Raw genomic sequence first — 12,407 nt, 5'->3', positions numbered from 1 at the left:
TTTGTATGGCATTTAAAAATTGGCTGTTAAGTCATTAGATACTATGCATGTACCAGGGACTGCTCCAAGCACTGAGGAGCTCTCTCTCCTTTGTTCTGGGTATGATGTCCCTTTTAATGCTGCATAAAGTAACACCAGTTGTTTTTTCTGATGCCACATTACTGACTCACCCAGGCAGGATGGCGCAGGGTAAAGATCACTGGATTTGGAGTTAGAGGACTTGGGTTCAGATCTTGGCTCTGTTCCTCACTACTTGTGTGACCTTGGACTAGATAATCTCTAACTTAACCTCTCAGCTCTAAATCTATGAGCTCCTTAACAATTATGAAATGTGATGATTCTACTGTAAGGCTGAGTTTACTGCAAGTTTTCCAGTGGTGATGGGATGGGGCAATAATTGGGGCAGTTATAGAGAGGATTCCCATTCTCATTCCGCTTGGATTGGAAAGTGAAGAGATCAATAAAATAGTGTCTAAAAACGGGATTAGGATTTCCGGACCACAGCTTAAAATAATAACATGCTCTTAGGCGGGGGTGGGGGTGGGGCGGTTATTCTTAAAGGCTGGTAAGAATATATCTGTGTAGGGTCTTGCACATTTAATAACAAGAAGACTTCAAACTGAAAAGGAAAAAGTTAAGCTGCTTATGAAAACCCGAAAGACGGCACCACCTAGAAGGAATTACTATGTAAGGAGAAGAGCAGTAGACATTCAGAAATCACCGGAGATCAAATCTAAGAAAGAAGCCACCAGTAAACACCGTGGTTCCAGTGGTTTATACACGTTTAAATGCACAAAGTATGAGCAGCAGGTTAGGTGATCTAGAGACCATGATGTATAGAGACTTCATAGCTACTACTGAACCTTGGGAGGGTGAGATCCATGACTTGAATTAGTTTTGATAGAGGATACCTTATTCAAAAGCAATCATGATAGGGAGAAGGAAATGGGGATGGAATATGTTAAAAGGATGTACTCATGAAGGAAAATCCAGTAATAAGGGGAGGGGCAGAGCCTGGTGGAGGTCATCTGGGTGAAGGACAAGAGGCAGAGAGAAACAACAGATATCGTAGTAAATTTCAGAATGCTTTGACAGATGGAAGACATACAGGAGGAAATTAGGAAAATGATTATAAATGTAGCGTGGAAGGATGACATATTAAGTAGTGGTCCATATTTCTGCTGGAAATTCTCTTTCACCACAGCAGGACAGCTAATAACTTAATGACAATTTTATCTTCAAAGAGCAGAGAAATGAAAGAAGGAAACATCTATTTTGGATCTGATCCTCACTAATGAGCAAAAACTGTTTGCTGAAGTGGAAATGACTGGAAACTTGGGAGGAAGTGAACATTCTATTTTGGAATATGTGATAGGAAAAACCTGGACATAATCTGTCACACTCCCTAGATTGTAGGAGAACAGATTTCCATGGGCTCAGAGACAACAGGGGTAGGAATCCATGACTTACAAGTCTATAGTGGATGTCAGGCTAAGTCTGGGAGAAATGGGAATTTCTAAAGAATGACATTCTGCATGGAGACACTAAAAGGAAATGATTCCACTGAGGAGGAAAAAAAGGAGTTGTCTAACGGAGGGCTTCTTAAACTTTTTCCACTCATGACCCCACCAGCATTTCTCAAACTACGGGTCGCAGATGCTGTTGAACTGTTTTGCTACCAGCTGAGAAGCTTCTGGGGGTGTCAGGTAAAAATATGCTCATTTCTGCTGTCACACAGTCTTTTGGCTCTTCGTGAGATTTAAGTTTATATTATTTGGCATAGAGCTTTTGGTGATGAGAATTTCTTAAAGTCCTATCCTGATCGTTACTCTACAGGGAGATTTAAAAACCACCACCACATTGTAAGTGGGCACTGCAGAGAGAGCTTAAGAGGCTCAGAAGAAAGACAATAAGGAAGAAAGGGAAATGTCTCTTCAATGAGGACAGTATTTGCTGTTCCCCCATGGACAAAAAGCCTCCTTCTATAGGCATGCGGCTCCGAGGCTTTCCTCCAACGCCCCCTTTCTAAGTGAGTCATAACAGTTGGGACTTAAGAAGTCATTCAGTCTAAGCTTGCACTCTATGGAGAAAGACTCTCTATTATACTCCCTTGGAGAGGCGGCCACAAAGTTTGAGGTGGGGTGGTGCAGCGGGTAGAGCTCTGGGCTTGGAGTCAGGAATGTTGGCATTTGTATCCAGCCGCAGATACTTCCTAGCTGTGTGTCTTTGGGCAAATCATTTAATCTTGGTCTACCTCAGTTTGCTCATGGTAAAATGGGATAATAATAGCACCTGCCTTGCAAGGTTGTTATGAGGATCAAATGAGATGATATTTGTAAAGGGCTTGGCACATTGTAGGAGCTTAATAAATGCATGCTGCCATCCCTTCACCTAGGCTTTGCTTGGCCACTTCCAACGACCATACACTAACAACGTGCCCTGTGTTGGACCGGCTGTGTGGATTCTCCCTCCATTATGTTCACCTTTACAGAGCTTGGGTTTATTCCATGTTTGGAAATTCTTATTAGAGAACAGGTTTTTTTGGTCTTATTTTAGTCTGGACCCAAGACTTCATTAGTGAAGGCAACACCTGGCATGGGAACTCCCTTTGCAGACACCGAGCAGCAAACCCCCATAACTGCCTAAGAGCCCAGTCGCCCAGCTAGGCAACGTCAACGTAGTTTAGAATTCAAGGGGAGGTCTTTAGAGCCACCATTCTGTATGAGACTAATCCGGCTTCCTTCAAACACTCTCACCTCAGTCCCCTCCCACTTTTATCTCTGGCTCTCTTGCTTTTTTTTTTTTTTAATTCTGTTAATTTCTGCTGGGCCAGTTTCACACTCTGACCAAACAGCAGAGTCTCGAATCATGAAGGGAGTGACAGAAGGCATGTACCCAGAAGGACTGACTCTTTGAGAGTACCTACTTTAGGAAGCTGGCTTAACCCTGAAAGCAATCATGATGAAGGAGCAGAAGACAGACTCTCATGTTGGTGAAAGGCACAGATTTAAGGACTCTTTTTTGGTAAGCAGGAGGGAAAGAAGTAGGGAGAAGAAAGGGAGGCTTATAGAATCCTAGAGTTAGACAGACATTCAGTCCGACCCCACCACCTGATTCATGAATCCCCTCTATACCATCTCTGACAGGCTAAAGGGTTTTCCTAGTCAAGGCAGAATTCACAGTGGGACAGCCTCAGCTCTTCCCAGGAAGCAGTATGCTCAGTGCCACTAGCATCATTCAGCCGGGAGACTGTTTCCTTTTAATTTTTCACATATAAAACAGTCAGTTCAGGAGACAGCTATAAACTAAGACACAGGGGACTACAAAAAGGGGGAGAAATCTCTTTGAATTAACAAAAATGACCTCCTTAGGAACTCCCAACCCTCCTATTTACTGAGAAAAACACAAATGTTTCCCCTCCTGCTTGAATGGCGGTGGCCATAGGTGGTTTCCAGAGGAGCTGTTTTTTCTCACCTCCATGTCCCTACTCTTTGGTTACAAAGGGCTTATATCTACTCAGATGCCTCACACTGGCACAGGGGGAATCCTGGTTTCTTCAAGGCTATGCCAGCAAGGTACAAGCTCTACAAGGCACTACCACGCTGAGAAGGGCCAGGAGCGGACTGACGATCAGGTGCACTGAAGGTAAGAAGCTCCTAGCCACAAAGCTGATGAATTGTTTTGGCCGTACCAACTCATGAATACCACCCACTATGGATTATGATCTGCCTCAGAGAAGGGGGCATCCATGCCAATAAAATCAGATCTTTGATGGGAGTAAGAAAATATGGAAGTGAATGTGCACTTGGCAAATGTGCATTTGGCTTTGTACTCACCCAGGCTTTTCCTTCTCTCCTGACTGTCAGACCAAGCACAATCCAGTTGGCATTCTCACAACTCCTATCTACTTTGAATAAAAGGGTTTCTCCAGAATGTCCAGACCACTTGCTTGTTTGATCACTGAAGAACACCAGGTTATCTACCAACCAAGCAAATGAAGGCCCCATTGGGCACCGTGGAGACATTTTTGAGGTAGAAGGTCTTGATTTGATCTTCCTGTCTCACCTCTTTGTCCCTAGGAGCCATTCTGTGACAAGTTTAACATATCTGCAAGAGGGCCTGGGGATCAGGAAGGCAAATGGGGCATGTACCTTTTTCAGTGTGGAGATCAACCTCAACTGTGGGGTTCCCACGAGAGTCAAAAATCTCCCTGGCATGGATCTTGACAATAGACATGGCGAGATTCTGTGAGGAATAAAGATGAATGTTTTAGCACGCATCGTCTGCATTTATTCATTTTTCCAACAAATATTTGGGTGTCTGCTTTAATTAAGGCACTATGAGGTATACAAATTTAGACACAACATAGTTCTTACCGTAAAGGAGTGTAGGAGAGACAACACACACACACACACACACAAATATCTCTGATATAAGGCTGGATGTGGGGAGATCCACAAGTAAGACAAACCAAGCATTGTACCCGATTACCGTCTCCCAGCTGATTCACTCAATTGTACATCTGAAACAGAACTCATCTTTTGGCCAAACCCCAACCCTCCCCCAACTTCTCTACTTCTGTTAAGGGTCAATAAGTCGGTCAGCCAACCAGCATTGTGCTTTTATTTATTAAGTGACTATGATGTGACAGGCACTGTGCTAAGTGCTAAGGATGCAAAGAAAGGCAAAAATCCCTACCCTCGAGAAGCTCATAATCTAACAGGGGAGAATAATATGTCAACAACTATGCTACAAACATGCTATGTGCAGAATAGGAAATAATCAACAGAGGCAAGGCACTAGAATTAAGAGGGATTGGGAAAGGCTTCTTGTAGAAAATAAACAGAGGGAAGGAATTACAATCAAGGGGGACTGGGAAAAGTTTCCTGTAGAAGGGGGGATTTTAGCTTGGACCTGAAGGAAGCAAGAAGGCAGACATGAGGGTAGAGCATTCCAGGCCTAGGGGATGGCCAGTGAAAATGCCCCGAGTTTGGAGACAGAGAGTCTTGTAGGAGGTATAGCAAGGAGGCCAGTGTCACTGGGTTGTAGGATGCAGTGGAAGGGGAGGATGTAAGATGTAAGAAGACTGGTAAGGTAGGCGGGGGCTAAGCAGAAGGTACCCCCATTCCTCCAGTCCCCCAGGTTGAAAACCTGGGATTAATCTTCAGCTCCTTCCTCCAACCTACCCAATAGGACATACAATATCCTAATCTCACCTCCCTCCAATATATCTAATCACTTGCTAAGTCTGGTTGGGGGCCATCGCCAGGCATCCTGATCTGTATCTGGCCACTGGACCCAGAGGGCTCCGGAGGAGAAAGTGAGCCTGGTGACTTTGCACAGCCCTGCCTCACTTAAATCCAATTCACTTGCAAGTCATGGCATCACCTTCCTGATGTCATGGTCCTATTTGAGAACAAAGGACAAACAACAAGAAGTCTGGTCAGTTCTTTCTCTTCAGGATCTTTCTTTCCACCTCGACAACCACTGTAGTCTAGGCCCTCACCACCTGTTGTCTGTAAGTTTCATAATTGGTCCCCCTCCATCTAGTCTCTCCTAACTCCAAGCCATACAACTATCAAATTGATAGCCCTAAAGTGCAGGTCTGACTGGGTCACTCTTCTGCTCAACATTACCACTGAAACCTCTAGCATTAAACCCAACTCCACTTTTTGGCACCAAAAACCTCTCACAGGTGGGCTCCAACCTCCTGAATCAGCCTTATTATTTAGTACTCCCCTGCACATGATGGTCCCATCAAATTAGTCTTGACTTCCTCATACACAACATTCTCTCTCCTCTTCTTGCTCTCTCTCCCAAGCCTAGAATGAATGAATGAAAGGGCATTTACTAAGCATTTTGCTTAGCACTGTGCTAAGTGCTGGGTATACGAGCAGAAGTAAGCAACACAGTCCCTGACCTCTAGAAGCTTATATTCAAACAGTGGAAAATGGAACGTAAGAGTTCTTGTTGTTTGTTCTTCATTCTTGAAGAGGACCAATGACATCACGAGTGTGATGTCTTTACTTGTGTGTGAACTGGATCTGAGTGAGGCAGACCTACAGAGGAGTGCTTTAGACAGGAAGTCAGAAAGAATGGTCAACTGAGTCATAGGGCATTGACTGACCTATCCTTACTAGGAATTGTAGTGTTGATTGGATTACTTTCTTCCAGTCTAGAGCTGGAAAGGAAATATGTTAAGAGGTCACATGTTGTGGATACGTGGCCTTGGCAAGAGAAAGGCAACTGCTAGATAATGAGTGGCTACAAACCCAGTCCTAAGATCTTTAGGTCTAGATGGAGGTAGAGGCCGGAGAATGGGAAGCATGGCTTAGAGATAGCGAAGAAGTGGTGCTCCTTCCTCAGTTTCACTTCTTAAAATCTGTAGTTTCCTTCAAAGCTGAGCTCAAAGGCCACCTTCCACAGGAGGCCTTAACTGATTTCCCCAATTACTTTTATTTATTTTATATTTATTTGTACGTATGATGTTTCCTCAAATAGAAAGTAAGTTCCCTGGGGGCAGAAATTGTTTCATTTTTTCTTTGAACCCTAACCACCCAGGACAGTACTGGCATAAAGAAAGTATTTAATAAACACACAATTGATTGAAGACATCTTTCCTGATTCCCTCAGTGTTTATGCCTTCTACCTTCATCCCTGAACTTTTTAAGAAATATATATCCTATGTTTTACTGCAGCACTGAGATAGTGTAACACCACATGGAAGCTATAGCCACTCAAAAAAGTTGGGTATGACCAACCACACATAGAAACCAAGTGGATGAAGGCTGTCTATTGGCCAGATTATGCCATGCAGTTGGATGAACAACCTATAGAATTTGCCTAACATTATGGCTATTGGAGACAAACCATACAAATGGATAAGTTAGGTCCAGACTTGGAGGGGAAGAATGGGTTGGTTTGCCTTCAGGAAATGAAATCTGAAAGGTCCTTAAAAGACCCTAATATTTTATATTCTCCAGGAAACAAAGGTCTATCTTCTCAATACCAATATTCTGCCAGTTACATCAAGCCTCGGAACAAGTATAGGATGGTGTAGAAATTGACCTAGGCAGCTTTGGAGTGAGGAAGAACTGAGTTCAAGTGCGCCTGAGAAATACACTGTGTGGCCCTTGCAAATCATGGAACCTCATAGTGCCTCAGGATGCCTATTTGCATTGGGAGAAGAAGTTTTCTCCTGGGAATTCTCTATACTAATGGAATTAAAGGTCCAAAGCAAATTCTATCAATGTTCAGTCCATGTCTTCCAGTATCTCTCCTGTAGAGCAAGGGAAAGGCTGTGAGAGATAACCAATGAGGAATTCTGACGAACAGGAGTAAAAGATGTCATCATAGCCTACAGGAGGAAGGAGAGGGATTACAAGGGAATGGTCCATTCATCTCCTTTCAATGTCAGCAGAGGTTGAGGGAAGTCTCCAAAATGTCAAGTGGACCACCTGTGGCAAACTGACAGGAAGATGTGGACAAATGTTGTCCAGAGAAGAAATGACTAGGTTAAGATCTACATCATTTGAGAAAACATTTAATAATCTGGTCACAGATCCATTTAGGTGAGTCTATCTCAGACCCAAGCACAGCACCCTGAACACAGTAGGAATTTAATAGTTGCTTGTTCATTGGATGATACTGTATTTATCTGTGAACAAGTTATCCCTTGACTGTTTCATTTTTATTTATATCTCCTGTACTTAGAACATGGTAGGTCCTTAATAAATGCTTGTTGATTGAGAACAGCAAGAAGGATGATTTCCTGTCAAGGTGATTAGAGAAGATACCATGGTATAAGTAGCATTTGAATGGAAGAATAGAAGGATTTGAGGGATCGGGGATTTCAATAGGTAAAGATGAGAGAAGGCATTCCAATTAGATGAAGAAACTATGTTGTAGTTGTGAACGGACACGTAGACCATATCGGCTGCAACATCTAGTTCTTTGAAGGGAAAAATGGAAAATCAGGTCATCCTTTTGGAGTTAAAAAAAATCTAATTAAAATGAAATCCTTAAAGCCTTGTCAAAGTACAATGGAAATGAAGCTGACTGCAGAATTAGAGAAACTGGGCTTGGATCCTAGCTCTCCCATTTATTACAGTTGTGACACGGGTAAATCGTTTCAATGGGTCTCAGTTTCCTCATTTGTGAGATGAGATATCTAGACTAAATGTCTCCCTGCTCCCCAAGTCACCTTGAGCTCTGAATCCACAAATGTATGATCTTTTAAGCTTTCTGGCCTCAGTTTCCTCAGCTAAGAAACGATGGGCTTAAAGAAAATGACCCCTAACATCTCTTCCAACTCCAAATCAAATAAAGTGCTTTGCAAATCTTACAATACTTTATAAACATGAGAGGCTGCTTGGCTTAGTGGATTGAGAGCTGTACTCTAAGCCAGGTCAATATGGGTTCAAGTCTGACCTCTGACCCTGGGCAAGACACTTAAAGTAAAACTCAAATAGAATTAGATCCCTATGGGCCCCATACTGAGTTTTTTAAAACCACAAATTGACCTTACCTACTTTGCATTTTTATTGAGTCAAACATTTCCCAATTACATTTTAATCTGGCTCTGGAACCCTGAGTTTGATACCTTCACTCTAAGCCATCTCCCCACCACTGTAAGTTGCACTCAGGGTGCCATCTTGCATTGGCAGAGCATTCCCTCTACTAATGAGACCACGGGTAAAGTCCCAATCTCGGAGGAGACCACAATGTTCCAATTCTGCTGGTCCTATGAGAAAGGGTGGGTCACAGAACGGTGAAACTGGAGGATGCTGGAGATTGGCAGCCAAGGTGGATGAGGCTGGAATTGAAAGCCTGTGTTCGAAGGCCAGCTCTGCTGCTTGCACGTGGTTGCCTCCCCCTCCCCAGCAGCTGATTCTGCAGAGGTTGTTACAGATGCAGCCTCGGGCAATTCCCATCCTTCTCCGGGCTTCACTGCCTCCTCTGCAAAATGCGGAAATTGGAGCAGATGACGATGACCGCTTTGGGGTTGCTGGGTGCCTGGGCAAATCTTACCTCCCCTCTCTGGGCTTGAGGATTGGGCTCTATGGTTTCTGTGACCCGATCCGGTCCTAGGGCTGTGATTCTAGGCCTAGACCATCTCAGAAAGTCCCTGGTATCGCTGAGTGAGATGAAGCCACGGGAGCCTTCCCCTCTAAGCCTACCCCCCTCCTCCTCTACACGCACGTGTGCGCTCATCCATTAGACTGGACGCTCCCTGAGGCCAGCGCCGGTTTTTGCTTCCGCAGGGCCTGGCACACAGTTGGCGCTTAATAAAGGCTTGCCTCTGGCAGGAACCGCCTTCCTTACCTGGTCTTGAGGCTTCTTGGCCTTCCCGCAAAGGAAAAAGGCTGTGGATGGGGTTGACACCAACGAGGTGCGTTAACTATGGATTCATTGTCCCACATCTAGCTATCTCTCCGTCCGCCCCCGTCTCTCTCCCCCTCCCCGCCAAAGGTGGGCCCTAACCAGCTTCTTTCTCCCGCCATCATTGCCGAGCCACGCCCTCTTCGGCGGGCTCCTCCCTCTCCTCCTCCTTTCCTCCATATTTCCGGTCTAAGCTTTGGCAGAGGGGGAGGTACTTTTTTAGATACCGCCCCCACCGTCTATTTGCCAATCTTCGGCACCACCCGCTGCGTCCTCCCTCCCCATTGGTGGAGCTGGTAATCCCTCTCGCCCCGGCCTCCTGAGTGGGTGGGTGGCTCAGCTCACGTACTCTGGCAGTGACTGGCTTTCCTCAGGGCTGAATACTCCCTTGGTCCAAAAACTCTCCTACGAGACCCCGGCCCTTTTCCCTTGCCCCCCTTCCCGCCCCCACCCCCTGGACCCCTACCCCCCTGGCCTGCCCCCTCTTCCCTCACGCGGACCCGATTTCCGTTCAACCGGTTCGGGGCCGCGTGCGGGGGTGTGGGGCGGTGGCTAATGCGCATGCGTGCCCCATCGCTGCTCGGGGTGGGGCGACGGGTGTTGATGGAGAGCTTGTCGCGCCTTGGCTCCCAGCCTGGGCTAGGCAGACGGTAAACACGTGTTAAGCGCTTCCTCTTTGCTAAGCCCTAGGAGTGCAAAGAAAGGCAAAAGGCAGCTCTTTTTCTCTAGGAGCCCACTGTGACACCATGCAAGCAATGCGTGCAAACAAGATATAAAAAGCATAAATGGAAGATTATCAACAGAGGGAAGGGATTAGAATGAAGAGGAATTGGAAAAGGCTTTCTGTGGAAAGTGGGGTTTTATTTGGGACTCAGAGGAAGCCAGGGAAGCCAGAAAGGCGGCAGAGAGGAGGCCAAGGGCCGTGCAAGGGGGGTTTGGGGGCATCGCGATTAAGAGATGATAATGGCTGGCATTTATAAAGCGCTTTAAGGGTTTATGCAAGTATCATTTGATCCATATAACAGCCCTAGGAGGTAGGTGCCTATTATCCCTGAAGAAAGTCATGCAGTTAAATTACTTGTCTAAGGTAATGCAGGCAGTAAGTATTGGAGGGAGGATTTTTTGGGGGGGAGAGGCAGTTGGGGTGAAGTGGCTTGCCCAAAGTCACACAGCTAGTAAATGTGTCAAGTGTCTGAGGTAGAATTTGAACTCAGGTCTTCCTAACTCCAGGGCCAGTGCTCTACTCACTGCGCCACCTAGCTGCCTAGAGGGAGGATTTTTAAAGTCAGGTGTTCCTGACTCCAGGTCCAGCGTTCTGCACTGTACCACCTAATTTAGAGGGCACAACACAAATTTGGAAACATTTAGAACCTAGCTAGCAAGATTAACATTAGGAGGATCAGGCTCATCAAATGATGCAAATTTTAAAATAATTTTACTATAATTTCTTCTGTCTGTACAAATGAATGTTAAGTATAAATAATTACAAACTTCCTAAAGAGATATTTAAAAAAAGGGAAAAGAACCTATTTGGACAAATGTATTTATAGCAGCTCTTTCTGTGGTAGCTAAGAATTAGAAATTGAGGGGATGCCCATCTATTGGGGAATGACTGAACAAGTTGTGGTATACGAATGTAATGAAATACTATTGTGCTATAAGAAATGATGAACAGGCAGACTTCAGAAAAACCTGGAAAGATTTACATGAACTGATACAGAGTGAAGTGGGCAAACCAGGAGACCGTTGTATACAGTAAGAGCAACACTGTGCAATGATCAAGTAGGAATGACTTTGTTATTCTCAGCAATATAATGGCCCAAGATAATCCCAAAGGACTCACGGTAAAAAATGCTATCCGCCTCCAGAGAAAGAACTGATGTTGTCTGAATACAGACTGAAGTATTCTTTCTTTCTCCCTCTCCCTTCCTTCCTTCCTTCTCCTTTCCTTCCTTCCTTCCTCCCTCCCTCCCTCTCTCCTTTCTTTCCTTCCTCCCTCCCTCTCTTTCTTTCTTTCTCTCTCTTCCTTTCTTTCTTTTTTCCTTCCATTCTCTTCCTTCTTTCCTTCCTTTCTCTTTCCTTCTTTCTTTCTTTTTCTTTCTTTCTTTCTTCCTTTCTCTCTCTCTCTCTCTCTTTTATCTTCTTGCACAAAATGACTAATATGGAAATGTTTTACATGATTGCACATGTATAACCTATATCAGATTGCTTTCTGTCTCAGGGAAGAGGGAAAGGATAGAATCTGGAACTCAAAACTTAAACCCCAAAAACGAATGTTAAAAATAGTTTTGACATTTAATTGGGGGGAAAATAAAATATTAAAAAACCAATTACAAGCAATTGTAATTTTACTTTGAAATAAAAACTTTCATCTTACTATCTCTATTTCCTTTGCCTTATGGATAAAAAAATGCACTAGATCAATTGAGGCATCTTGGTCCTTCAGGGTATTATTAAATTCTGGGGGCAGCTAGGTGGCACCAGCTCTGGAGTCAGGAGGATCTGAGTTCAGATCCGGCCTCAGACACTTGACACACTTACTAGCTGTATGACCTTGGGCAAGTCACTTAGCCCCAATTGCCCTGCCTTCCCCCCTCCAAAAACCAAAGGATATTATTAAATTCTGGTCCTTCTTAAGAATAGGGCCTTAGACTGTGATCTCACTGGTACAGGGTACTCCCAACTGAGGAAACTTCCTCTGCTAATCCAGGGTGGCATCTTCTCAACAATTTGTAATCAAGTGAGAGATGTAATTAATAATAATAATAAATAGCATCTATCCTATTAAGGTTTGTGGAAAGCTTTACAAATATGTTCACAAAAACCTTGTGAGGTAGGTTTTATAGATGAGGAAACTGAGGCAGAAAGAAGTTAAATTACTTGCTCAGGGTCACACAGTTAGTAAATGGCTGAGGGAGGGTCTGAGCTCAGTTCATTGCAACGCCAAGTCTAGAGCTCCTGGACCTAGCTGCCCAGGATCCTACTCCTGCTATGTGTTAGAGGCGACACTCGAGTTCAGGTCTTTC

General features: G+C 44.5%; 1 protein-coding gene across 3 annotated transcripts in view; it reads right to left on the bottom strand.

Annotated features, from left to right (window-relative positions):
• Positions 1-9,875, bottom strand: part of LOC118839176 (alpha-enolase-like) — a 35,708-nt gene extending 25,833 nt beyond the window's left edge. The window contains exons 1-2 of one of the 3 annotated variants that reach the window (XM_036746623.1): positions 9,325-9,875; positions 4,152-4,245 (exon numbers count right to left, since the gene is read on the bottom strand). In XM_036746623.1, coding sequence (XP_036602518.1) covers positions 4,152-4,236 — 85 coding nt within the window. In that variant the 5' untranslated portion in view covers positions 4,237-4,245; positions 9,325-9,875. The remainder of the gene's footprint in view (positions 1-4,151; positions 4,246-9,324) is intronic. The other 2 variants (XM_036746624.1, XM_036746625.1) reach the window with 2 other exon arrangements.
• Positions 9,876-12,407: the final 2,532 nt, after the last annotated feature.

Source organism: Trichosurus vulpecula, chromosome 2, assembly GCF_011100635.1.
Source record: "Trichosurus vulpecula isolate mTriVul1 chromosome 2, mTriVul1.pri, whole genome shotgun sequence".
Classification (NCBI taxonomy): domain Eukaryota; kingdom Metazoa; phylum Chordata; class Mammalia; order Diprotodontia; family Phalangeridae; genus Trichosurus; species Trichosurus vulpecula.
This window is presented reverse-complemented; position numbering and strand designations above follow the sequence as displayed.